General features: G+C 44.5%; 1 protein-coding gene across 3 annotated transcripts in view; it reads left to right on the forward strand.

Moving 5' to 3' along the window:
* CYFIP2 (cytoplasmic FMR1 interacting protein 2) overlaps positions 1 to 22,953 on the forward strand; it is a 108,049-nt gene that overhangs the window by 18,864 nt on the left and 66,232 nt on the right. For 2 of the 3 annotated variants that reach the window (XM_063085652.1, XM_063085653.1), the window contains 8 exons: positions 747 to 838; positions 2,762 to 2,879; positions 5,389 to 5,508; positions 6,005 to 6,130; positions 13,751 to 13,917; positions 14,655 to 14,802; positions 18,053 to 18,206; positions 19,646 to 19,802. In XM_063085652.1, coding sequence (XP_062941722.1) covers positions 747 to 838; positions 2,762 to 2,879; positions 5,389 to 5,508; positions 6,005 to 6,130; positions 13,751 to 13,917; positions 14,655 to 14,802; positions 18,053 to 18,206; positions 19,646 to 19,802 — 1,082 coding nt within the window. Of the gene's footprint in view, positions 1 to 746; positions 839 to 2,761; positions 2,880 to 5,388; positions 5,509 to 6,004; positions 6,131 to 13,750; positions 13,918 to 14,654; positions 14,803 to 17,035; positions 17,111 to 18,052; positions 18,207 to 19,645; positions 19,803 to 22,953 lie in introns of all 3 variants that reach the window. The other variant, XM_063085651.1, reaches the window with a different exon arrangement.

A 22,953-nucleotide genomic window follows, 5' to 3' on the forward strand; every position in this document is an offset into this window, starting at 1 on the left:
GTTCTCCAGTCTGAAAAATGTTAATACTAAGGGTGTCTATCCTGCAGGGGTCCCTTGGGTCATATAGATGAGCAGAGCCTGAGTTATAATCCTGGCTCCTTGACCTCTAGCTGGTCTGACTGTGTGAAAAATCACTTAAGCTGTCTAAGCTTCATTTTCTTCATCTGTGAAATGGGAGTGATAATAGTCTCAACTTCACAGGGTAATTGTATGGATTGAGATACTGTTATTAAAGTGCATGGCACAGTACCTAGTGCAAGAGAAGCAGAGAGTAAATACCAGCCTCCCCTCCATGTGTCATGGGCTTTGGCTGGGAGTGGTCTGCCCTCTGGTGTTAGGTGTTATTATGGCTTTAATTACTTTCATGGTGTGGACTTTCTCAGGAAGACCGCACCCAGCCAGCAAGACTCAGACACTCGCTTGTAGTGCAGAGTTTGGATCAGCAAGGATACTCTAAGCTGGGGAAAATTAGAGTAGTAAGGATCCTGCAGGCCATTTGGCCCTTGGCCAGCTAGGTGACCTTTGCCTCTTTGGGCTCAGTTGCCTGGAGAGCTGGTTGGAGGCAGGCAAGAACCTGTACACTGACTGGAGCTCTTTTTGGTTCCAGACTCACATGGTAGCATCATCAGAAGCAGAAACAAGGGGTCGGCACCAGGCATGCATGGAGGCCTGCCTCCCCTGGTGGCGAAGGCAGCCGCCCTGGCCCTCCCTCTGCATCTCACGTGCTGTGTTTGCTTCCTTTGCAGCAGCTGCAGGTGGTGCCCCTTTTCGGCGACATGCAGATAGAGCTGGCCAGATACATTAAGACCAGTGCTCACTATGAAGAGAACAAGTCCAAGTGAGTGCCTGCCGTAATGTCTCTCGGCTCCCGCGAGGATGCCCAGTCCGGGCAGGGAGCCGAGGGGCCATTTCAGCCCCTCCTCCCTCCCCAGAGCCCTGGGCAGGTGGATTCCGACAGGACACACACGTGCCGGAGGGAGCCACAGAGGGTGCTCTGAGCCCTTTTGCATCCTCCCTTTGCTGCCAGGTTCAAAAGGGCTCAGAGCACAGTCAGGCCCCTGCCTGGCTCAGCAGTCACCTGTGTGTCCCCTCAGTGGGACAGCAGTCCTCCTCCTCCTTCCCTTGAAAAGTGGGGAGGATTGGCCAGCCCTCTGTGGCCAGGAGGAGAGAGGTGGTGCCATCCTTCCTCACCTGATTCTCTCCCCAGGTTTTGTGACCAGGCAGGCAGTAAGTATGTCATGGGATGTACAGTTTAATTGATTCCACCTGTGATGAAGGTTGACACCCTCTGCTTGGCCATTTTATAAACCATGATTCTAGGTAATTTATGTTCAGGCCTGGGGTATCAGTGGCTCACAGGAGTTGGGGGTTATCTGGCTCCAGCCTCGGCCACCCCTCTGATCTCTGAGGCTGTTAAGAAGGTTCCTTCTGTGTGCATCTCACCCTAAGCTGAGTAGATAAGGCCTTTCCGTACGGGGGACCCAGCCATCTTTTAGTCAAAGGCGAGAGCATTAGTGTCCTAAAAAGATATAAATGGAGAGTCCTTGAGTTGCAGCCACCTGGAGCCCCTGCAAACGAGTCTCCCCAAGGAAAGCTAGTGTAGTGTCTTCAGAACCCTGTGGCCGTTGGTGTGTGGAAAGGTTTTGAAGGAAAATCATGGAGTCAAGGATGCCGAACCATTTCTGCACTTCTCCCTGTGTGATGACTCGACTGCCTGAAGTTGGTTGGGAGTGGCCCCCTGCTGTGTGACCATGGCAAGGTGTCAGAGGTCTGGGTGATGGCGTGCCCCATCCCTATGCAAGTAACTCACAGTAGAAGGAGTGCCAGAGTACAGGCCTGAGGAAGGCCATCCCCATTCTGATATTCTTACGAGAGCCACTTTAGGGCTGCTTTTGGAATACTAAGTTCTCTCCATGATGTTGTTCTGCCTCTTTTGGTGCCCATGTTAGTCTGCTGGGTTACCAGCTCCAGATGGCAGAAGGGAGTGAAGGGAGTTTCTTTTTTCTCTTGGGGGAAGGGGAGTGAAGATTTTCATTCTTTCATTTCTTCTCCAATCAGGATGATCTTCCTAATGACATCTTTCAAGAAAGAGTTGAGGAGAAAGAAGAGAGGAGTGGGAAAGGACGAGAGAGAGTGGAGAGAGACAGAAGGAGGGCGGGAAGGAAGGAAGAGAGAGGGGCTGGGTAGCAGGAGGGGGCTGCCAACCATACAGCTCAGAATGATCCTGGCTTCCCTCACTGTGGCGTGCTCCCATGTGGCCAGGTTGACTTTGGAAAAGAAGCTCAATCCCATCTAGGTTTCCCCAGTCCCAGCCTAAAGGTCCCTCCAAAGCCAGCTCCAACCCCAGAGTGTTAGTGTCACAGTCAGTAGATAGGTTGTGGGAGGCCGCCCACTTTGCTTTTTCTTTGCTCAAATTCCAGCCCTTTGTAGCCCTAGAGAGGCTGCGACCCACCCCTCCCCTTCCCCCATAACTGGTAAGTATTGTGGACTAGGTATCTGGAAAAGCTTGTAATTGAGCCTTAGAAGAGTCAACCCCGAGGAGGAGGAGGAGCACTCTTCCCTGTTCTACTTAGCCCATGGTCCCCACAGCATTGTATTTAGCAGGCACTCTTGCTGAAGTGGCTGGGATGCCTTTTGGTTCCACCCAGGGGAGCCAGGCGTGTTGGCTGAGCACCAGCAGCAGCTAGTGATGGAAGGAGCCTGTCCCACCTAGGTGCCAGAGGCCAGGCCCTGCCCCAACTTGTGATTTTCCACCCACCAGATGGACATGCACGCAGAGCAGCATCAGCCCCCAGTACAACATCTGTGAGCAGATGGTCCAGATCCGGGATGACCACATCCGCTTCATCTCTGAGCTCGCTCGCTACAGCAATAGTGAGGTGAGCTCACCACACACTGGCTGCCCAGATGGAGCAGCCAGGAGGGGACATGGGATAGTGGAGAGTAGGAGGGAGAGAGCACACATTGGGAGCAGGAGGGCAGGATGGCCAAGGGTGTGGACTTGAGAGCCAGACTGAACTGGGTTAAATTCTGGTTCTGCCACAGCCCTGTGCAAGTTATTTAGCATCTCTGTACCTCAGTTTCCTCATCAGTGAAACAGGGATATTAAAGTATCTATCCTGAAGGGTTCATTGAGAAGATTAAATGATATGGTGCGTGGAATGTGTGTTGTGCCTGGCAGATAGTAAGAGCCCAATGATTGTTCTGCCTGCACGTGGTCCAAACCTTCTCCACCCTGGATGGCGAGAGAAACGGTTCTGAACACTCACACTCATAACACCATCTAAATATTTTTAAACTACACAGTAATAAATGATCATTGTAAAAAAATCAGGAATATAATCAAGGGCAAAATAAGGTCACAAAAATATTCTGTAATCCCAATTATTACGTTTCATTGAATTTTTTTCTTTTTTTAAAATATGGAAACATCAATGTGTACAAGCCTCAGAAAAAATACTGATATGCAAAAGGAGGGAAAAGCAGTCATGTAAGAGCCTACCACGTTAATATGTGGGTGTATATGTTCTTCTGACTCTCTTCCTGTGTACACCCTTGTAATAAACATGCGTGGTATGAATTCCTTTATCACCTAGCACTCTGGATGACTGTGCTACCTCGCGTGTGCTCACTGGTTCCACCATGTGGCTAGTGGCCAGTGACCATGCTTTCCAGACTCAAACTCAGGAAGTGTCTTGGATCATAGAGCAACCTATCTGAAATGGGGACAGTCCAACAAATGCAGGCAGCATGGTCATTAGAGTAGTGGCCCATGTGGACCAAGGTCAAGCCCTAACCTTTAACTTTCTTACCACATGTGCCCATCCACTGAACTGAAGCTATAGGAGTCATTTATCTTGAGGCTCCTTGATTCCTAGTCAAGTTTTGGCATGGTCCAGTGAGTCTGGCCAAAGGTTTTTAAATTATATGCTTTATACACATGTATATACAGTTAATTCTCATTATCCACAGTAGTTATGTTCTGTAAAGTGGTCACGAGTCTGAGTTAGCAAATACTGAACCATTGCTCAAGGAGAAATATAGCGCTTTTGAACCTCTGGCCACAACATTTTCATCAGCTGACTGATATATGACCTTGTTATAAGGCACCTTATGTGGTATATATTATTCACTCATTAACATTAGCTCATATCCAACAGCATTATAACTTATGCCTGAACAAAGCTTATTTAAAACATGTATTTTTGGGCCGAGCCCGTGGCGCACTCGGGAGAGTGCGGCGCTGGGAGCGCGACGACGCTCCCGCCGCGGGTTCGGATCCTATATAGGAATGGCCGGTGCACTCACTGGCTGAGTGCTGGTCACGAAAAAGACAAAAAAAAAAAAAAAAAAAACATGTATTTTTTTCCGTAAGGCATGTTACAGCTTTCTTGCATGTAGGAACACTAAAAAGCACATCAGCCCTGTGCTAAGGGTCATTTTAAGTTGCGAAATGAGTAAAAAGCACTCAAATGTAGAAAATGCATCCCTAAATATACTGCAGAAAGACACTTGTTTACAATATAAAAGCTGAAACAAGAAGAGTCAGCTTGTTTGACCTCAGCTGGGAGCATGAATGTGTCTGCAAATGCCTGAGAAATTGCTGCAAGTGTTGATTTGGGGTACAAATAAATTTTAGCAAGTAGGAAAATTCATAAATACAGAATCTGCCAATAATGAGGAGCAGCTGTGTATGTATATATGTGTATACGTATACACACACGTATGTGTTTGTGCATATACAAGCGTACTTCAAAAAGTTTGTGGAAAAACAGACTTAAAAGATAATACGGATCTTTCCACGAACTTTTTGAAGTGTCCTTGCACACACACATACACGCATATTATATTATATTTCATTGTGGAGTATTACACATACAGACAGATGTGTGTCTATACCAGTGCTTCTCAATTGGTAAGTCACGTCTAATCCATGAGATGTGAAATCAATTTAGTGGTTTGTGTTTAGCATTCTTATATGACATAGAATAGAAAATGAGAGGGAATCCCATGTATTGAGAGTAAGATTGCTTTGTGAAAAATATTGTTGTGTACATGCATTTAATATCTCTGGTAGGTATGTGTTCTTGAGTCACTGTCTAGAATGTGCTTCCTACTGTGAATGCAGTCAAGGAACGTTGAAAGCTCTGCTCTGCAATATCCCGGGGTGGTTGTGAGTGGGGCACTGGCATCTCATCACCTGAATTCAGCCCTCCACCGCTTACAAGCCAGGTGACCTTCAGCAAGGCACTTGTCCGAGCCCCGGTTTATCTGTCAAGAGGGTATAATAATAGCATTTCCCTGTAGCGTTAATGGGGGGAATCAATGAAATAATGTATACAAGTGCCAGGCACATAGACAGCAAGGATGATGGTCGGTGTTCCCCAGGTGGTGACGGGCTCGGGACTGGACAGCCAGAAGTCAGATGAGGAGTATCGTGAGCTCTTCGACCTGGCCCTGCGGGGTCTGCAGCTTTTATCCAAGTGGAGTGCCCACGTCATGGAGGTGGTAGGTGTCCTGTGGCAGGAGGCCCCATACTGACCTTGGGCCACTGGGATCTGTCTACTTCTGCCTCTCCCCAGCACTCTTTAACAGGCTTATGGAAGTTTAATGTATATACCACACTTTTTACCCATTTAAAGTGTAGGTTTTTTGGTTTTAAGTATATTCGCAGAGTGGTATAACCACAATCACATTTAGAACATATCACTTCAAAAAGAAATGCCCGCTCCCCCACTCCCCGCCATCCCTAAGCAATCTTCTTTCCATCTCTATAGATTTCTCTATTCTGGATGTTTCATATAAATAGAATCACATACTATGTAGTCTTTTGCACCTGGTTTCTTTTATTTTGCATGTTCTGAAGGTTCATCCATGTTGTAGCATGAATCAGCACTTTGTTCTCTTTTTATGGCTAAATAATATTCCATTGCATGGATGTACCACATTTCATTTATCCGTTCATCGGTTGATGGACACTTGGATTTGTTCCCATTCTCCCCAGTATTCCTGGAAGCTTGTTCACCCCACAGACAAGTTCTGCAACAAGGACTGCCCTGGCACAGCAGAGGAGTACGAGAGAGCCACGCGCTACAATTACACTAGCGAGGAAAAGTTTGCTTTTGTGGAGGTTGGTGCTGGCTCCCTGTATCACCCCCCCATCCCCCAAGACTGCTGCTTGATGTGGTTCCAGAAGTGGTTCTGAGCAAGAGGACAGTGTTGTCCTAGTTTGCACACTCTTCCCTGTCCCCTTTCCCCATCTGAATTAATCTCTGCCGAAAGTTATTATTGAGAAACGATTGGGAACTCATTCTGTTCTTAAGAACTCAAAGGAAAATATTCACTCCACTAGAAATAATGGGCAAAAAGAAACCCAACAGAAGATAAACAAGTGGCTAAAAGAGATGTGAAAAATGCCTAAACTGATGAGTAGTCAAAGACCTACAGGTTGCAACTAAGATGAGATATAGTGTTTACCAATCAGGATGGCATAGATTAAAAAGATTGGTGATGCCTCTTGTAGGTTGAAGTGTGGGAAATAGACATTCCCAGATATTTTTGGTGCCTAGTCTATATTTTATAGGCTTTCTATGAGGGCAGTCTGATCATATGTATTCACATTTTTAATGTGCATGCCCTTTGGCCTAGAAGTTCTTTTTCTGGGTGTATATCCCAGAGAAATAAGCTAACTGTGCAGAGACATGGATATTTATCACAGTATTGTTTATAATACCAAAATACGTTAAACAATTAAATGTCCTTCAATATTGGACCAGGTAGATAAATTAAGATATAGCTGTATCACTGAATACTGTGCAGCCACTAAAAAGAATGTACCTACATGGAAAGCTATGCACAGTATATTGTTAAGTTAAAAAAAAAATTAAAGAACAGCATGTAAAGTGATTCCATTTACACTAAAATTAGAATACATTCGTATATTTGCTTAAAACTGAAGGACATAAATGTTTATACGAGTATATGTCAAACCATTAGCAGTAGTAATTTCTGGAGGGAGGACTCTTATTTTCTGCTTTATAACCTGAACTCCTTTTTTGTTTGTTTAATTATGAAATGATATTTCTATCTGGGAGAAAAGCTTATCCACACCTGGTGAACATTAGCAACTACAAGAGACTAGTCTAGAAGTCAGAGATGTGGATCCTAGCCCTGGGCCCCATGGTCACTTCATCTCTCTGAGCCTCAGCTTCCTTATCTGTAAAAGGGAGCTAATAATATCTACCCTCTTCCATTTCAACATTATTGCTGAGAATCAAACAATCGTTGTCAACGAAGATAATGGAGGTAGATGGGCTTTGAAAACTTAAAGGATTATACAAATATGAGAGGTTAGATCTGTTCTTTAGCAGATCTCCAAGTTGTGCTTTAAAGAATGAAGGCTCAGTGGTATAATTTCAGACAGGAAAAAAATTTTAATCACGCTTGACATTGTCCTGAATAGCCCCTTGACCTCTGGTACTTCCGCCACTAATAGTCAACTTAGAAGAAAGTTTCCCAGTCGTCCTCAGTAGAAGAGAAAGTCATCCTCAACCCTATGGAAAATGAGTCAGAGGGTGCATGCAACTTTGTATAACTGTTTATGCATTTTTTTCCTTAATAAAAGGCATACATATGCACTGTAGATAATTTAGGAAATGCTCCTCCAACCCCACTCCTACCCTCAGATGCCTGCATCCATCATCCAAACACAACCACCCATAGCATTGCGCTTACTTCCTTCTAGCCCTTAACTTTGCTGTGCATTGAAAAGTTTTATCATTTTTATTTTATTAGTAAAACATGTTAAAAAATTTAAAAATAAAAGTAGTTCTTTGTGGCATTTAACAATAAAACAAAGCAAAAGTAGTAACCTGCACCACCCATGAATCCCCAAATAGGAAATATCTTTTAATTTGTAAAGCTATTTCTTCTGGTACTTATCTCCATAGTTCTAAGTAACAAGCTTATCAGACTATTTTTTGGTGGTTCAGTTTATGACATTTTCTATTACTTTCCAACTTTGGAAGATAAGGATTTAGGGCTGTCATCTCCACCTCCCAACCCCGCCCCCAACACACCCAGTTTCCTTCCCCTATCTTCCCATAGTGGAAGTTTCACACTTTTTGGTAAAATCAGTAATTACCTTATGTTATTATGATCAAGTAATTGTTGTTCATCACGGAGTCACATGGTCTAATGTGAATACATTGATTTTCTTTTTTTAATTTATTTTTTGACATGTATTAATTGTGTATATTTATGGAATACAGGGTTATATCTTAATACACGTATGCAATGTGTGATGATCAAATCAGGGTAATCAGCATGTCCAGCATCACAGAAATCTATCATTGCTTTGTTATGAGAGCATCTGAATTTCTCTCTTCTAGCCAATTGAAAGCATACAATAAATTATTGTTAGTTACAGATGCCTAGCATTACTGCAGACCACTAGGACTTGTTTTTCCTATTAGCTGTAATTCTGTATCCATTAACCAGCCTCTCCCTATCCCCTGCACCAGCCTCTTGTGCAACTTTTGTTTTTCTTAGAAAAAAAAATAAAGCATTAATTCTATGAACCTGTCAAAAAGGCAACTCCAAACCCACCAACAAAATGTAAAACTCCTTATAAAATAGTTCACCACAGTCATTATTTTACGAATTTTATTATTCTTTTGTCCTTGGAGCCATTCCTCCTGAAGCCCCTTTTCCTTACTTCCAGTCTGCACTGGTTTGTCTCTAGACCAGCCCAGCCACTGATCTGAGAGGTTTTCTCATCTCTGCCTTGCGAATTCCCTTTAGCTTTCTCTTTCTTGGGTCCCCGGTCTGCCTCTTTCTTCATGTTGGAGTATATGCTCCTACAGCTTTCTAAGAAAAGGATTACAGGAGAAAAAATTTTTAGGAGCTTGAAGGTTTGAAAATGTTTTTATTCAAACCTTATTTTGTAGTCAGTTTGATATAGAATTCTAAGTTACAAATTTTTGTTTCCAAATTTTTGAAAGTATTATTTCATTGTCTTCTAGCCTCTAGTGTTGCTATTAAAAAGTTGGATTCTGTTCTAATCCCTGATTCCCTGTTTTTTTCTCAACTTTATTGAGATATAATTCAACATTTTAAAGTGTGCAATTCAATCATCTTTAGTATATTCACAGAGTTATACAACCATAACCACCATCTAGGATTTTTTTTTATCCCCAAAAGAAGCCCATACCCACTAGCAGTCACTTGCCATTCCTCCACTCCCCACAGCCTGTAACCATCACTAATCTACTTTCTGTCTATATTGACTTGCCTGTAGATATTGTACAATTATTTGCCTACAGATATTGTAATCTACTTTCTGTTTATATAGATTTTCCTATAGATATTTGCCTATAAATATCGTATGGAATCACACAATATGTGATCGTTTGTTACGGCCTTCTTTGAATTAGCAAAATGTTTTTAAGGTTCATTGGTGCTGTAGCACATATTGGTACTCCATTCCTTTATAGTTGAATAATATTCCATTGTATGAATATATAACATTTGTTTATATATTCATCAATTGGTGAACACTTGTGTTGCTTCAGCTTTTTGGCTATTATGAATAATGCTGAATGAATATTTGTGTACAAGTTTTGGGGTAGTAGTATGTTTTCATTTCCCTTTGGTATATACCTAGGAGTAGAATTGCTGGATTATGTGATGACTCTATGTTTAAAATTTTGAGGATCTGCCAGACTGTTTTCCAAAGTTACTACACCATTTTACATTCCACCAGCAATTGTGAGGTTGCAATTTTTTTATCACTTATTATTGTCTTTTTCATTTTAGCCATTCTAGTGGATGTGAAGTGGTATCTCATTGTAGTTTTGATTTGCATATCCCTTATAACTAATGATACTGAGCATCTTTTCATGTGCTTATTGGCTGGCTATCTGCATATCTTCTCTGAAAAAATGTCTACTCAGATCCTTTGCCCATTTTTAGCTTTTTTTTTTTTAATTGTTGAGCTGAAAGCATTTGCATATATGCTGGATACAAGTCCCTTATCAGATAAATAATTTGCAGAAATTTTCTCCCACTCCATAGGTTGTCTTTTCATTTTCTAGATGGTATATTCCTTGAAACACAAAAGTTTTTAATTTTGATCAAGTTTACTTTTTTTTTCTTTTGTCACTTGTGCTTTTGGTGTCATATAGAAGTTCATTGCCTAATCCAAAGTCACAAAGAACTCTATATTTTCTTCTAAAAGTTTTATAGTTTTAGCTCTTACATTTAGGTCTTTGATCCATTTTGAGTTAATTTTTGTATATGGCATGAGGTAGGGCTCCAACTTCATTTCTTATGCATGAGGATATCCAGTTGTCCCAGCACCATTTGTTGGACTCTTCTTTCTCCATTTTCTTGTTTTGCTACTCTTGTCAAAAATCAGTTGACCGTAAATGTGAGGGTTTATTTCTGGACTTTAAATTCTGTTCCATTGATCTCTATGTCTATCCTTATGCCAATACCACACAGTTTTGATTACTGTAGTTTTGTAGTAAGTTCTGAAATCAGGAAATGTGAATCTTCCAACTTTGTTCTTTTTCACCTGGAGAATTATATAGGTTTATCTTTTTATCCCTGTTCTTCTTAACTTTCACTGTGAGGCATCTTGATTAGGGCCTTTTACATTTATTATTTTGGATACTAAATAGGCCATTTCAGAGTGGAAACACATGTCCTTTTGGACTGAGAAATTCCCTTGTATTTATAATTTTGACAATTTCCTCCATTCAGTTTTCTCTCTTCTCTCGTTTTCTATTTGTCATATGGTGAGCTTGCAAGATTTAGTCTCTCATTTTCTTATCCTTTCTTTCTTTGCCTCACTTATTTTTGGTCTGCTATATATTTTTTTAAATTCACCTTTCAACTATATTAGGATTTTTTATTTTGGCTATCATATTTTTTATGTCCAAAAGCTCCATTTTGTTTTCTGCATGTTCCTTTTTTATAGCATCCTGCTCTTGTGTCATGAATGTGATAACTCCATAAGGATATTAAAATCTTTTGTAATCAGCTTGAGTCAGGTATAATTTCTATTCAATAAACTTCACCCATTAAATGTGTAGAACTCAAAGAGTTTTGACAGTTGTATACACCTGTGAAACCACAAACACAGTCAACATACATAAAATTTCCATCACCCCTTAAAGATTTCTTGTACCACTTTTCAGCCCATCCCCCCATCCACCCCTGGCCTCAGACAATCACTTTTGTATTTTTCATCACTGTAAATTTGCTTGTATTTTTTAGAATTTTTTGAGTGGAATCATAGACTATATATATTTTGTGTTTGCCCTTTTTTACTCAGAATAATAATTTTGAGATTTATTCACATTATTTTGTATATCAATAGTTTGTTCCTTTTTATTGCTAAATATTGTTTCATTGTATGGATACACTATGACTTGTCCATTCAGTTGTGGACATATGTGGGACCATTTAAGGTTTTGGCCATTATGGATAAAGTTGCTTGAAATATTTGAGTATAAATCTTTGTGTGGACGTAAGTTTTTATTTCTCTTGGAATGGTCATATTGTAGGTGTACATTTAAGATTTTAAGAAACTGCCTAACAGTTTTCTGAAGTGGTTGTACCACTTTATATTCCCACCAGTTGTATATGAGAGTTCTGTTGCTGCACACACTCACAGTCCTTGGTATTATTGCCCATATTATTAATTTTAGCCATTCTAATAGGTATGTAGCCACATCTCATTGAGGTTTTCATTTGCATTTCCCTGAAGACTAATGATGTTGAGCATCTTTTCATGTGCTTTTTGGCCGTTCATATATCTTCCTTTGTGAAGTGTTGCAATGTTTTGCCTGTTTTTTAAAATTGGGTTTCTGTCTTTTTCTTATTGAATTGTGAGAATTTCTTCCATATTCTAGATACAAGTCCTTAGTCATGTATATGCTGCAAATATTTTTTCTAATTAGTAACTTTGATTTTTCATTTTCTTAAGGGTGCCTTTTGAAGAGCAATTCTTTTTAATTTTGATAAAGTCCAATTTATCAATTAGTTTGTGGTTTGTGATTTTTGTGTTCTAGCTAAAAAAAATCTTTGTCTAGCTCAGAGTTGCAAGGATTTTCCCTTAGATCCAACACACCTACATACTTTACTATGTTTGGGATTATTCTGAAACATCTTCATTACCTAGCCTTCCTTTGTCCCAATATTTCCTTGTTACATCTCTAGCAAGGAGCCAAGATTTTTTAATGCCTCTCTTATTATTTCTCTGCACTAACGCTTCTTGCCAGCAAATTCATTATTCACCTCATTCCAATGAAGATCTTCTCCTGAACTCTGTTCTCACACCATTTTCTCTACCTCAAATGTTCTTCTTCCTTTAAGTTTTAGAGGATGAAAGAGGCTTTGGGGTCTAGGCTCATTCATTCACTCATTTGTTTCTTTTTAACAACAATTTCTTGTCTGCCCATCATGGTCCCAGGCACTGGGCATGCACAATGTTGCTGGGCCTTGCCCCTGCTGCACTTCCAGTCTCGTGCAGAAGCTCGAATATGTCCTATGCTTGTGAAAATTGTGGTGATGGTGGGAAGGCTGATTTGGCACATGCTTTCTCCTCTGAATTCTGAGCCAATTGGGAAATTAACACTTGGGGCTGAGTGGAGTCAAAAGATCAGATTTGTTACTAATAAAAGCTGGAGGAGAGAATGTGGCTTCCACCCAGCACCACACCAGTCCTCCTATTCTTCCTCCATCTTATTAAGCTTACCCACTGAGTAATAGGGAAAGCAGCTGCATGAATAATTGCTTCCTCTCCTCAAGATGAGGATGGGATGATTACTGCGAGGAGAAGAACCCAGAAGAGAGAGCACATACCCACAGGCAGACAGGTCCAGAAAGAGAGAGCCAAGGTCGGGCCAGGCTACTCTTATCAAAGATATCTGTCTCCCATCTCTCCAGATGAGTGAGTTATGGGGTGGGCCAGAGGCAAATAGAAGAACACAGTCTTTTTCCCAAAAACTTCAGAAGGAGAAGTTTGCATTTTATTTTTAGCTTTTTTTAAAAAATTTTTTTATTAACATATTTGTTGTTATGAATCATGCTTATTCTTTATGCCCCTTATCCAATCTCTCCCCTTTCCCCTCACCCTCCCCCCTCTGATAACCATAGATTTGTTCTCTCCATCTGATAGATTAACTGTTCCTCTGTTGGTTTGTTGCCTAGATGATCTGTCCAGTACTCAGATAGGTGCAAGTTTCTATTTTATAGATTCAAGCAGCAATGGGCCAAATTATTTCAAAAGCAAAGATTGTAAAAATTCTTTAGGAAATGTTATGGTTTAAAAAGTTCTGTTTGACATGGTCTGTGGATGCATAGTATGTGGAGAGGCCTCCAAAAGCCAGAGTGCTACAGGGACAGGGACCAGCTGCTGTTTGTCACCAGTCCCAGCAAGATCAGGAGCTCATGCTAGAATGAAAATCATCTGCATTGGGAAGGACATTGTTTACTTGAGCTGGCGACTATGTTGTGTAGTAAGACTTTCCCGATGAAGGAAGCCGATTGCCAATTTACACATGTCCTTTACAAAAAATTTGCATATGTTTCTTACCCTGTCATGAGCTGGCACTTTGCGTAGCACTGCCCTCGTGCTTCTGGGCATCTCACACAGCCTCTTCCCCATGACATGGTGAAGGGTGGTAGACAGGCTGGCATGCCAAGGCATGTTGAGCCTGACGCTTGTTCTGTGCCCGGCCAGGTGATCGCCATGATCAAAGGCCTGCAGGTGCTCATGGGTAGGATGGAGAGTGTCTTCAACCAAGCCATCAGGAACACCATCTATGCGGCCCTGCAGGACTTTGCCCAGGTGACCCTGCGTGAGCCTCTGCGGCAGGCAGTGCGGAAGAAGAAGAACGTCCTCATCAGGTGGGTCTTCAGATGGCCCTTTTCAGAGGCACACCAAAAATATGCAGTGCTAGGTGCAGGCTGGTGGGGAAGTCCCCAGCTCAGTCAGCTTCCAGGTTAGCCCCTAAACACACAGAGACCCTTCCAACAAGCCTCCATGAGAGACTGGACATTTGGGATGGATTTATCCTCCATTTCTGGGATAGAAGCCCATTGTCTAGCTGTGTGAACTTAGGCAAGTTATTTACCTTCTCCAAAACTGTTTTCCTCATTTGTGAAGTGGGGATGATAACGGTACCGACTTGCTAGTCTGGGATGATGAAATGAGATAATTTATGTATAGACCTCAGCACACAGCAGCGTGGCGTAAGTATGCAACAGATATAAGCCATTATCAAAACTTTAAGTACACAGAGATTTAATTGGACCAGTGAGACTCCCCTATACACAAAGGAAAAATAGCCATGCTGCTCACCCAAGTTCTGTTCCACTGCCTGGACTGAGAGCTGAGTTCTCAGACATCCAGTGGGCATCAGAATTATGTGGGACACTTGCTGAAATGCAGATTTCTGGACTGCACCTTAGATCTGCTAAGCCAGTATCTATGGGGGTGGGCCCAGGAATGAGCATGCTTCACAAGCACCCCAGGAATTCTAACACAGGTGGTCCTGGAACACCATGGGCCCTAGAAACACAGATGTGAGGTGCCTCCTTGCAATGGTGAGACCCGCTCTGAGTCTCAGTTTCTCCTTCCCTAGCGTCCTGCAGGCAATTCGGAAGACAATCTGTGACTGGGAGGGAGGCCGAGAGCCCCCCAATGACCCATGCTTGAGAGGGGAGAAGGACCCCAAAGGTGGATTTGACATCAAGGTGCCCCGGCGTGCTGTGGGGCCATCCAGCACACAGGTAAGCAGCTCCAGGCACAGGCCAGCTTCACTGACTCAGAGGCCAGCCAGGCCATAGTTGCTCATTATGACTGGACCACAGGGCGGTAGGACTGGGGGTCCTCGGTCAGGAGGGCAGGGTCAAACAGCTGCTCTGGTATTATTCTGCCATCTTGTTTTGATGTAGGAAGGAGGACCACTGGCTTAAGATTCAGGAGACCTGGATTCTACACTAGATACCTGTGTGACCGTGGGCACATTACACAATCTCTCTGTGCCTCAGTTATGTAATCTGGTCAACAGGGGTATTACCATATCCACCTTGCCCAGTTATCGCCTAGTCCTGTGAAGGACAGATTCCAAAGTGCAGGAGGAGTTTAAAGTGGCATCTATATGCATCTACCTAGGCCCTCTTTAATAAGCCCGACCCTTCCCCTACAGTGACATCCTAGCGTGGAAGTTCACAAGTTCTGCATCTGACTTGCTGTGTGATCTTGGGCAAGCACCATGACCTCTCTGAGCTCTGATTATTTTCTCTGTAAAGTGAAAACTTTAAGATCACATTACTGATAAAACACCCTTATTCTTATTTCCCACATCCCTCCAAAAGCATGAGTATCAGAAGCCCTTGCCCCCGAAAGTCTAGTAATCAGAAATATTCAGACTTGCCAAATGGAGCTTCTGCACAACAAGAAGTTGTGTGCGGCTTATCCAAAGCAGTCATAAAATTGCAGAAAACAAAGTAAGTGATCTGCGCATTGTAGTTAAATCCTTGCCAACTACTTAAGGATAAATATTTTCTGATAGGCTTTTTGAGGTACCAAAAAAGACAGATGGATCCTATTGCTGCTTTAAGGGTCTTACAGGCCCAGAAGGCCTAGGCTGGGAACTCCTGCTTCCTATGACCTTTAAGCCTGTCTCTGCTCTGAATCATCAGAGATGAGTGATCTGAGCTCCCCCTCGTGCCCCTTCTCCTTGTATGTGTCTGTCTGTGTCTGGGCTGGGGGTGGCGGCCGGGGCAGGGTGAGGTGGGTTCTCAGCAGGGTCATAACCTCCCTTGGCTTCACAGCCCTTGAGCCAGTTTACACTAATCTCACCTGCTGGTTGTGGAACATCCCAAGGAAGCTTCTGCAAATAGTTCTGTGTCATATCAAGGTTCAGAAACCTTTCCAGCCCAGAGTTCCTAGAGGGGAGAAACAGTGGAGCTGAGCAGGGCTTTCAGGTGTTTCTGTAAGTCCTAAGACATGAGTGAGAGACAGACAAGGCACAAGAGAAACTGGAGGTGGGGAGGAGGAGAGAAGAGAGCAAACAGAGAAAATAGAAGAGAGAAAGAAATGGAGAGGGAGGAAGAGGATGGAATGTTCATATAGATAATGTGAGAGGGGAGGGTCACCAACAGTTAAACACCCCCCCCAAAAAAAACCAAAAAAACACCACCAGGTCATGTTAGGTGGCACAGACTCTCAGGCAGCCATAGCTGAAAGAGCTGTTAGAGACAAATGAGTCCCTCCTCCCATTTTATAGATGGGAAAACTGAGGTCCAGAGAGGGCAAGTGACTTGTCCAAGTCACAAGGTGAGTCCCAGGTGGAGGTGGGACAAGAACCCAGGTCTCCTGACTCCCACTCCAGGGCTCTGTTATGACCTGCAGAACACAGTAGACATGGGCATCTTGCATAGCCGGGGTGCAGACTATACTGGTGAATTAAATGCTTTGTTAAACAAAACCAGTTGGGGAAAGAGTTTACCCTCTTACGGATGAACCAAGTTTTCAGATAGTAAGACTTTGATATAAATCAGTCAGCACCTGCAGCAGATTGGACTTCCTTTCTCTGAGGACTCGAAATTTCGTATTAGGAGAGTACTTCTTGATTCTTAGGGGTGATGAGACCTGCCCACTGGCAGGGTTGCAGATGGTGGATTGTCTAATGAACCAGCAGCAGCCACAGTGGTTCCTTCACCACAAAGGGAAGTCCTTTGGCAAGGATGGCATGTCACATGGTTCTGTGGCTGCAGTGCCCAGACCAGTGCCAGGCACGTGGTGGGCAAGATCCCAGAGAAGAGCCAGAGACAGCAAAGAGGACTTGGTTGTTGGGAGGTTGGAGCATCTCAGAGGTGGCCCCTGGCAGTCGCGGCGGCTTTCCCACCATGTACAATACCTCTTGCTTTTCTCTCTCTCTCTCTCTTTCTCTCTCTCCCTCTTCCCTGTCTCTCCTGCCCTCCCACTCCCTCTTCCTTCTCTCCCACTATGTCTTAGGCCTGCCAGTGGTCCCCGAGGGCTTTGTTTCACCCCACTGGTGGCACACAGGGCCGAAGAGGCTGCCGATCCCTGGTATAACACCGCCTGGCTGGGTTGGTTTGGGTACCCTTCTCGAGGAGGCAGCAGAAATGGACTAGCCTGGCTCCTCAAGGCCTCTTCCAGCCCTAAGATTCAAAGACAAATGTGGAAAGATCTAGATTAGCAAAGAGAACAACCACACTTGTGCCCTTTGCAATTAAGGCACTCTGTAAGCAGGAGTTAATTGTCTAGTAGCCTCCTGTGTAAGTACCAACATTAACCTGCTTTCCACCCAGGATGTCGGCAGGCTGTGCAATGCAGCCGATGCCACCAGAGGGCGCCAGTGCTCAATGATGGATTCAGAACCAGAGGGTCAGAAACTTGAGGTGTGGGAGGGGGGCTCATTCTGATCTTCTCTCATTTCACAGTTCCTCAGAATGTTAGAGCTAAAAGGGACTGGTGTGAGAAAGCATCTGGTCCAACCCTCTCAGGTTAGATAAGACAACTGAGGCCCAGAGTGGGGACTTTGTTGCCTAAGGTCACACAGCAAATCAACAGTAGTGCCTGGCCTTGAACCCTGGTCTTTTGACTCCCAATCCAGTGCTCTCCCCATGGTGCCACTGTAGCTGTCTGGGAAGGTGGGGAGTGACTCCAAAGTGATGTGGAATGAAATTCTCCTCTGACATCCACACCTTTGGCCAAGCAGAGCAGGCAGGAACCTCTCCCTGGGCCTTGAACTACCTGGTATCACCAGGTCTGCCTACCCAGGGGATGCTGCAGGGCCTTGGGCAGAACTTTCTTCCCAGGCTGCCCAGTCTCCCTCTTGAAGGTCCAAATTTACTTCTACAATCCTAAACTGGTGCTTCCTTAAGACAATGCTTTTTAAGAGCAGACATCTGCAAAAAAGTGAAAAAAATAAATACAGCACAGAGCAACCTTTTCCCTCTGGGAGGGAGGGCCAGCTCCTGACCTCCTCATCTGACTTTCCTTTTCAAGCTGTACATGGTGAGGACCATGCTTGAGTCACTCATCGCAGATAAAAGCGGCTCTAAGAAGACGCTGAGAAGCAGCCTTGACGGACCCATCGTCCTCGCCATAGAGGACTTCCACAAACAGTCCTTCTTCTTCACACATCTGCTCAACATCAGTGGTGAGCCACAGTGCTGGGGCCCGGGAGGACAGGGTGAGGGCCCCCAGCTCCCAGAACAGCTGTGTGTTAGTCCATTTCTGCTGCTTATAACAAAATACCTGCAACTGGGTAATTTGTAAGAAAACAAAATTTACTCTTTATGGTTTCAGAGGCTAGGAAGTCCAAAGTCCAGGGAACACATCTGGTCAGGGTCTTGCTGGTAACAGCAGTGACCCAGGGGTCTCACATGGCAGAAAATAGCAGAGCAGAGATAGACTAACCTCACACGTGCTCTCCTTTTAAAGCCCTCAGAACTATGCCCCTGACCACCATTATTAATCCATCCACTATGGCATGGTACTACAATCTAATCACCTCTTCAAGGCCCTACCTTTCTATTACCATAATAGGATTTCCCACCCTCAACAATTACAGTGGGAATTAAGCTTCTAATATACAAACTTTGGGGGACACAATTCAATCAGTCCACAGCAAACTGAGACCATAGGCCTAGAAGTTGCAAAGGAACATGATTGTTGACCCCCAAAGAGCACATTTTGCCACCGAAGAAAAAACACACACTTTCCAGTGGACTTTGGGAGCTGGGAAAGGCCAGGCTCAGTCCAGCTATTCTGACTTTAAATTTGTCTGATAAATATCTGTGGCTAGTTTGTCAGGAAGTTCTTAGTAGAGGGAGGAAAGCAGGAATACACACATAACAGACACACTAGCCTCCTGGGCTGCATCCTGCTGCTGTGTCCTTCACTCTTCCTATCCTTTTGGTAGGATGAATGTCCAGGTTGGACAGGACAGGGTGGAGGAAGAATAGTATTCCAGGAGCATGAGAGTCTTAATGTGTCTGTTGGTATTGAGAAGAGTTAATAATAGATCTAAACAGTGCAAATATCTGTGTTAGAGAGTAGCCTCAGGAGGGCCTTTGAGGCCTGTGAATAGTAGTGGATCCAGAATTACCATGTAGAAGGGGTCAAGAAGCCACAATCCAGTTGAAAGCAGGGACTTGGGACCTGTCTTAACATGAGGGTACTTCACAAAATTTGTGGGAAAATGGAATTTAAAAAGAAAATGAATCTTTCCACGAACTATTTGAAGACCCCTTGTATGGCGAGCACACTTTTTACACTTAGATTGCAGGTTTTCAGGATGGCTTTGTAGGGGGATGATGGACATTGTGGGGGCTTCTAAAGCTCTAAAACATCACTGCCCATTCCACCCCACGCACTACCACTGACTCTGAAGCTTAACAAATGCTGTTTTCCAAGTAGATGTTAGACACGCCTGCCAGTACAAGACAGCGGGATCTCCTAATCAATATTTACAAAGGACCTGCTGTGTACCCAGCTCAGTGACAATAATAATAAGAACACATACAAACAACAGGAACTGAGATCTTCCAGTGCTTCCTATGTATTAACCCAAGGCTCTTTCCCTTGTGCTCTCAGAAGCCCTGCAGCAGTGTTGTGACCTCTCCCAGCTCTGGTTCCGCGAGTTCTTCCTGGAGCTGACCATGGGCCGGCGAATCCAGTTCCCCATTGAGATGTCCATGCCCTGGATTCTAACAGACCATATCCTGGAAACCAAAGAACCTTCCATGATGGAGTAAGAGGCGGGATTGAACCTGCAGGGATGCTCCCAGGGTGCAGGTGGAGCGAGATCTGTTTGTTCCAGGTGGAAATACTGAGTTGACTAGAGATGAGGCCGTGTGCCCCACCAGGGAGCGAGCGCAGGCCAGGATCAGGCCACACAAGATCATTTGACTCAGCCGTGCAGGTAGATTCAGAAGTCTCCCAGGCCAGCTGCTCTTCCTGTATGAAAGAAAGTGGGCCAAAACGCCGAGTACCAATCAAGCTTTATTAAAGGAAGGGAATCTGCTGGGCTGCCCTCAGAATGGAGGACAGCACCAGGTGTAAGGGTGGGAGAGCTTATATAGACTGTAAGGAAGGCTCATGTAATCAGGGAGGGGGTTGGTGCTGGTGTGGAGGAGTTTGTTTCTCAGAAACCACAAGTTTTCTCCTAAGGGAAGGGCTGGTGGCCATTTTGTGCTGAGTGTGTGTAAAATGGTGCCGGTCATGTCCTGTCATTCCCGCCTTTCAAGTATAGGGAGAAGGGAAAAGGGGAGGAGGTCTCATTCTTCTGAAGCTACTTCCTGCAGGAGATGGGCGAAGACATGAAAAAGTAAAAGATTTATGTTGGCGGGTAAAACAATTAGGTGGGGGGGTATTGGTTTTGTGTGGGGAGGCTGTGTTCTTCTGGGGAAGGGTCACTGATTCTGAGGGGCTGATAGCCTCCTCCCATGAAGAATCCAGTGACCTTTTGATTGGTGAAAGCGTGCATATGTTCCTGTAAGAAATTAGAGAGACACCGAAAGAGGCAGGGACCAAGAAGAAGGATAAGTCCCATCATGGTCAGGGGTCCTGCGTGTTTTGTCCTGAAGTCCTCCCCCAGCGCTATAGCCTAGGCGAGTGGTTTGGGTGAAGCAGAAATGTTTTTATCGGTGGGGGGAGGGGGCCTCTGGACTCCAGCAGCATCCCCTTTAGAAAGAACTGTCCAGTAGTTTTTACCCCCGTAAGAACATAATGTGGCAGTTGTCTGGTCATAGCATGTTGCAGGAACATATGTCAGGGATGGGAATGTGTCCTGTAGGGTTCCCCTGAGGATTCTGGGTGGCAGACCTGGGAGGTTGGAAAGTGTCCTTCCACCCACCAAGACCTTGGTTATACATTGTGAAAAGGGTGTGACATATGTCTCTGTTAGGAAAAGAAGGAGGAAGAGAGAAGGCAAGCGTTCAGGGGCTGAGAGGTTGAGAGGGTGCATAGTAGGAAAAAGGAGTAGAGGGTAACCTCGTCAGGGGTGTAATCGCAGAGGGTGCCCCGCCAGGCTAGTTCAGTTACCCACTCAAGGATGTCTTCAGCACTGGAGGTGGCAGGTCAGGACCAGTCTTGGAGCAGCTCCTGCGTGAAGGACATGGAGCAGGCCTGCAGGAGTGAGAGGATAATCACCAGGGGAAAGATCATCCTTCTGGGATTGGGGGAAGAGTGGAGTTCCTGGAGATTTTCAATTTTGTGGGTCCTAAAACGGATGAAGTGTAAGGACATGTTGGGTTGGGGGTTGAGCAGAGGGACCCCTCTGGCTTGGTGTTAACAGATTCTTTGGGTAAATTCTCAGGTGCTAGTTTTACCAAGGATAAGTGACACCAAGGGGCCTTTCCTAGTACTTTTACTGCCATGGGGGTGGTGAGAAGTGCTGTATAAGGCCCTTCCCAGCATGGTGAGAGGGGCTTGGGATTCAGGTTTTAATATACACTTGCTGTCCCGGGCTCAGTTTAAAGTCTGAGGGGGGTGGTGGGGAAAGGATGAGGTAATAGAAGGTTGGCCTGTTCCCTAAGAAGATCCCTAATGAGCGAAAGAGTAGGGAGACACTGGCCTAAAGGTGATGAGCTGGAAGGGAGAGGTGTGAGAGTGAAGGGCCTACCATACATAAGTTCAAAGGGGCTGAGGCCTGTGGGCTTGCAGGGGGCAGCCCGTAGTCGAGTGAGTGACTGGTGGATAGGCCAAAACGAGGGATGATTTCTGAGGTGAGACTATGCGTTACTGCTGTAGCATCCTCTGAAGTGCAGGCAAAAGCCTCAACCCAATCTGAAAAGGTATCTACTAAGGTTAGAAGATAGTGTGTCCTTTTGTCGGGAGGCATGTGAGTAAAGTCAATTTGCCAATCCTGGCCAGGAGTGTATCCTGTGGCCTGGTGGGTGGGAAAGGACCGAACTTGGAGGCCACCTTGATTAGAGCAATAAGTACACACGGGGCAATTTTGAGTAATTTTTTTTAAGTAACTTGGCCATGTGGGGCAAGTAGTATAAGGGCTGAAGAAGACGTAGGGGTTCACAGCCTATATGAACTGAATTATGGAAATCTAAAAGGATTTGCTCAGCTTGTGTAGTAGGGAGGACATAGCGACCAGAGATAGTATATCAGTTGTCCTTCCTCTGTGCTCCCAACTGTTGGAGGTGTTGTATTTCTTAAGGTGTGCGTTGGGATAAGGGTATAGGGGCTGTGAGAAGGACCTGAGCCAGAGAGGAAGAGTGGGGGCTTGGTGATTGGGCAGCCTGTTTTGCGGTTAGATCCACCAGTTTGTTTCCCTGGGCTATGGGGTCCTTGGAGGTTTGGTGTCCTCTGCAATGTATAACACCAACCTCCTTTGGGAGTCGTGCAGCCTCAAGAAGTATCTTGATAAGATGTCCATTTTTATGGGCCCTCCCTGAGTGGTCATGTATCCTCTCTCCTTCCATGTGGCTGCACAGGAGTGTGGGATGTGGTAAGCATACTTAGAGTCAGTGTATATATTGACTCGTTTGTTACTTGTCAGAGTAAGAGCATGGGTAAGGGCACTGAGTTCAGCCTGTTGGGAAGTGGTGTTGGGGGGTAGGGGGGCAGCCTCAATAGTTTGTGTTAGATTTACTCTGGCATAACCCGCCCTGGGGGCAGGCATGGAGGTGGCACCCCCATCTATGAACCACATAATGGGATGTGGGGAGATGTGTGGAAAGGGATTGAGAAAGAGGTCTAAAGCCTCCATGCAGTTATGTTCTAAGGGTCTTGAGTGTTTTTGGATAAGAGTGGCTGAATTTAAGGGAGGGCAAGGTTTAAAGGAGAACTGGGAATTTTCCATGAAGGTAAGGTGGATAAGTTGTAATCGAGAGGGGGAGAGAGCTGACATGGCCTTATGGCTGAGAAGGTCTTGAAGATGATGGGGG

Source organism: Cynocephalus volans, chromosome 2 (genome assembly GCF_027409185.1).
Source record: "Cynocephalus volans isolate mCynVol1 chromosome 2, mCynVol1.pri, whole genome shotgun sequence".
NCBI lineage: Eukaryota > Metazoa > Chordata > Mammalia > Dermoptera > Cynocephalidae > Cynocephalus > Cynocephalus volans.